Consider the following 3882-nt stretch of genomic DNA (forward strand, 5'->3'; position numbering starts at 1 on the left):
CCTAATTTTTTGCAGACCAAGGCTTTAGTTTGTAAGAGGCTTTGGGATTCATCTAGATGAAATGTGCAATACAATATAGCATTATCATCATGATGAATTCAAAGAATTCGTCAGCATACTGAAGAGCTATAAATCATAAATGGTGGCTAGAGTCCTTAATATTTGAAAATGTTTTTAAAGAACCACAAAATGAAATACTTCTGTAATAACACATTTTATTTATAGCAGGATTTTCAGAATACCATGTATTCCCAGCCTTTGACAATTCCAGTTTCTTTTATTTTGAGAAACCACCTCAGCCATACTGATTGACTTACAACAAAAAGCATCCCACGAATGGAAATAACAAAATATACAGCATTAGGCCATAACGTTTACTGTGTATTTCTTACATTTGAGTCTGATTAGATGAATAGGTTTAATGCTGTTTGCAAGTGTTTTCTCTGAGCCGACTTTGCTGTTTCAGAGGTCACCAAGAAGAACCATCATGAAAATATAATGTAAGCATTGCTATAAAACCTTTGCATGAAGCCACTTCTTACAGCCTTCTGTTTACTGCTTGCAAGTTTATGCTAGCCAAAAAGTTAACCAGCTAACAATATAATAAAAGCTCCCAAAAAGTACTAAAATGTGTCAGTAATGTTTTAATTAAATACATCTCCTGGTAAAGTGGCAGCAGTATTCACAACTATACAGGTTTAAAAGATTCTCCTTTATATACATATTTTGAAACTCTTGGATTCCACGTGCATCATATTTCAATCTCTAAGAGGCACGGCTGTTCATTTGGTGAGTTTCTTTTTGCCTGTGTAAAAGCAGCTGATGGACTTGGTGTCAAGTCTCAGAGCTCATAACACGTGATAGATGAGCCTGGAATTCGGGGTCCTAGGGGTGCCTGGCTGGGAGTCAATGCTGGGGTTTGCGGCGAGGGAGGCGGGGTCGCGAAGTGGCTGTGCAGCTTGAGCTGAGGAAGAGATACGATCCACGATACTGGATAAACAGTCCAAGCTGGACAAGGCAGGACTTTTGCCTGTGGAACGGAGCAAGGCGAAAGTAACAGCTAAATAAATGCATCAACCGACACGAACGAGCTAAGATTTCATTTCGAACGCATTTACCTATTTCCACCCAGGCCTGCCACTCAGCACACCCAAGCCCTGGCAGAGCGCATTCGAGTTTAAAACCTCCGGGCAGATGTTGCCTCGCCAGCTACCCGGGGGCGATCCCAACGGGGGGCTGCGCGATCCCTTAAACAGCTGGCCCGGGAGTTGTGTTCATTCTTACCGGTTTGCGTCTCGGGGCAATAGACAGCGTCCAAACCGCTGTTCCGCCCGGACCAGCCGGGGCTGTTGCATTCAGCCTGAAACAAACAAGAAATGAGTGTCCAGCCTTCCTCCGGGCCCCGAAGAGCTGGGGGGCTTTGCCCGCTGAGCTCCCGCAGAATGAGGCGCTCGCCCGGCTAGCTCGGCGGGGGGACCCACAAAGGCCAACGCGCTTTCCAGCACCTTCGCTGACATGAGCTCCGTTTGCAGCGGCTCTTTCGCGGGAGGGGCGGCGGGGCAAAAGGCAAAGCCAGCCGCAACGTGCACCGCGTTAACCACGGAGAATGGATTGGCGCGGGAGGCAGGCCCGGCCGGTCAGTAAGCCGACACTTTCCCAGAGCGAGAGCGCATTAAAAGCTGGCACCGCTGGAGCAAACGCGCTCGGGAAAAAATGCACCAGCAGCTCCCCTGGGCCAGGCTGCGGCAGGGCGGGCTCCCCTCTTGACCCCGATTCTGTGGTTCCCGTCAGACTGAAACATTGTTGGGTCGCCTGCCTAGGCTCAGCTCTCCATGTTCGATGCCTTAGTTCGTTACAGCGAGTGAATAAACACAACGGAGAAACTAACCAGGAGCTTGATTTCTAGGTATTTGCACCCCCTGCAGGGCAACACAGACACCCCCTTTGCACCTCGGAAGCCACCCCCCGGTAAAACACTGCGAGGCACTTTGCACGCCCAGCATCACGTCAGTTACATCCTGCAAGGGCCCATTCACCTAGGCGTACTCAGGGTTTCCCCGGGTCTCAATAAATGCAGCCACCCGTCTCCCTTCAGCCCAAACAGCAGAACTCCGCATTAAGAGGGCAGCCTGCCTACGGCGGCATGTTTGCACCCCGCATCGGGACCTGCTGGAGATGTCCGTCTCTTACCATCCCATCCGAGCAGCTGGAAGTCGGGCTGGTGGGTTCAGAGCAGCTCTGGCCTGGCAGGCGGTAGTAGTTTTCTACCTGTTCTCGCAGGAGCTCCTGGAGGCTTTCGATGTATCTGATGGCGTTTCTCAGGATCTCCACCTTGGGCAGCCTTTGGTTGGGGTTGGCCGTGGTGCACCTCTTCAGGGTGTCGAAAGCCTGGTTGACTTTCTTCAGCCTCCTCCTCTCCCGCATGGTGGCCGCCTTCCTCCGGTCCATGGTGGTGGACTTTCGCTTGCAGGCTTTGCACGCCCACAGGAGGCAGTGGCCGGCTTGATGGTGCCCGGTGGGGGCTCTGACATGCTCCTCTCCGTCCGAGCCAGCCGCTCGGGGGGCTCCGAACGCCGCCAGGCCGGGCTCGAAGGCGTCTCCGAAGTCGCCTTCGGGGGAAGAGATGCAGGAGCTGTCATAGAAGAAGTGGGATGGAGAAAACTGGCAGCTGTCCATCAGCTCCATCTTCGCAGCACAGGACCGGGAGAGGCGTTGGGTCTGGACCGCAGCGAGCTTGGCTCAACAAGTCACACCGGAGCTTTCTTGGGCAATTTCCGAAGTAATTAGGGATGCGAGACAAAGTGCTCTTGCTCTGTGGCACGGGGCTCTTTATATAGACATGTTGTTATGGGAGGCTGGTCCAGGGAGCCTAGTCTTTATTAGCATATCCCTCCACAACCCCTACCGGGGCTGTCTGGGCAAACCCCCTCCATTCCCCAGGAGACAGCTCGCTAGGCACGGCTCCTTTCGACGAGCTGATGGGTTTATTACATTTCTACATGAATCCACTTTTTCAAAGCAGCGAGTGTAACCACTCCAGAATAAAAGCAGAGATTCGCCGCCGGGTGTGAAAAGATAAAGAGCAGGAACAGGGGGGGGACACCCAAAACGTGACATTTCCTGCACTTAAGCATCTTCCAACACATTATGGGAGTGAAGAGGAGCCGGTCTCGCCTTATTCTCCATGTTCACGGGACTTCCATGGGTGAATGTTTTTAATCATTCGACTTTCTCACACTCAGTGGTACCGTTCGAAACAGATTGGCTCACTTTGTTTTTCATAAGCCTGATTTGATCCGTTTCCTTCATTTTCCTGGCAGATGTTTTGCCCGTTGACTAGATCATTTGCTTTTTTAAAAAAAGGCTTAAAGCTAGAAAATCATTCCTACGTAGCAATAACATGATCAGTTAACAATGAAAAGGAGGGGGAAAAAACCATTTCAGGTTTTAGTGCTCGCTGATCATGTCGGAAAAGGTACCCACAAAAGATCACCGTATTTGTTTGCCTAAGAAAAAAATCTCTCTTCCACTCCCTTGCTCCCTTCCCTGTGGCTTGATGCTGCGGGAGACACAACAGTAGAGCAGTGCTTTGGGTTTGCTGATTTTCTGCTTTCAGCCAAACTTGTACCGTTACAGATGCGTCCCAGCTGTCAGGGCAACATCCCCCTCCTGGAAGTGTAAAATTTCTAACCCCCGCAATCCCTGAGTAACTTTACACAAGTCGGTGACAAAAGCCTTCCAGAGCCCTACTAGCAGATCAGTGAAACTGTGAAAGGGGTCATTAAAGTGGTAATGAAGCCATTTAACAGGCATTCGCCAATGCCCAGGAACCCTTTGGCCACATTCAGCTGGCCTTTATATTTTAGGAGAACGTGTTATGTG

At 50.5% G+C, this 3882-nt stretch overlaps 1 protein-coding gene across 1 annotated transcript; it reads right to left on the minus strand.

The window, feature by feature from the left end:
• Positions 1-216: 216 nt before the first annotated feature.
• MYF5 (myogenic factor 5) lies at positions 217-2685 on the minus strand. The gene is made up of 3 exons (XM_067559895.1): positions 2191-2685; positions 1285-1360; positions 217-1030 (listed from the first exon to the last, which is right to left on the minus strand). Exons 1-3 carry the CDS (start codon positions 2683-2685, stop codon positions 849-851), a joined length of 753 nt encoding a protein of 250 aa, XP_067415996.1. The 3' UTR covers positions 217-848.
• Positions 2686-3882: the final 1197 nt, after the last annotated feature.

This window comes from Emydura macquarii, unplaced genomic scaffold (genome assembly GCF_026122565.2).
Source record: "Emydura macquarii macquarii isolate MOO-44397 ecotype Brisbane River unplaced genomic scaffold, CSIRO-AGI_Emac_v2 contig_2205, whole genome shotgun sequence".
In the NCBI taxonomy this organism is placed as follows: Eukaryota; Metazoa; Chordata; order Testudines; family Chelidae; genus Emydura; species Emydura macquarii.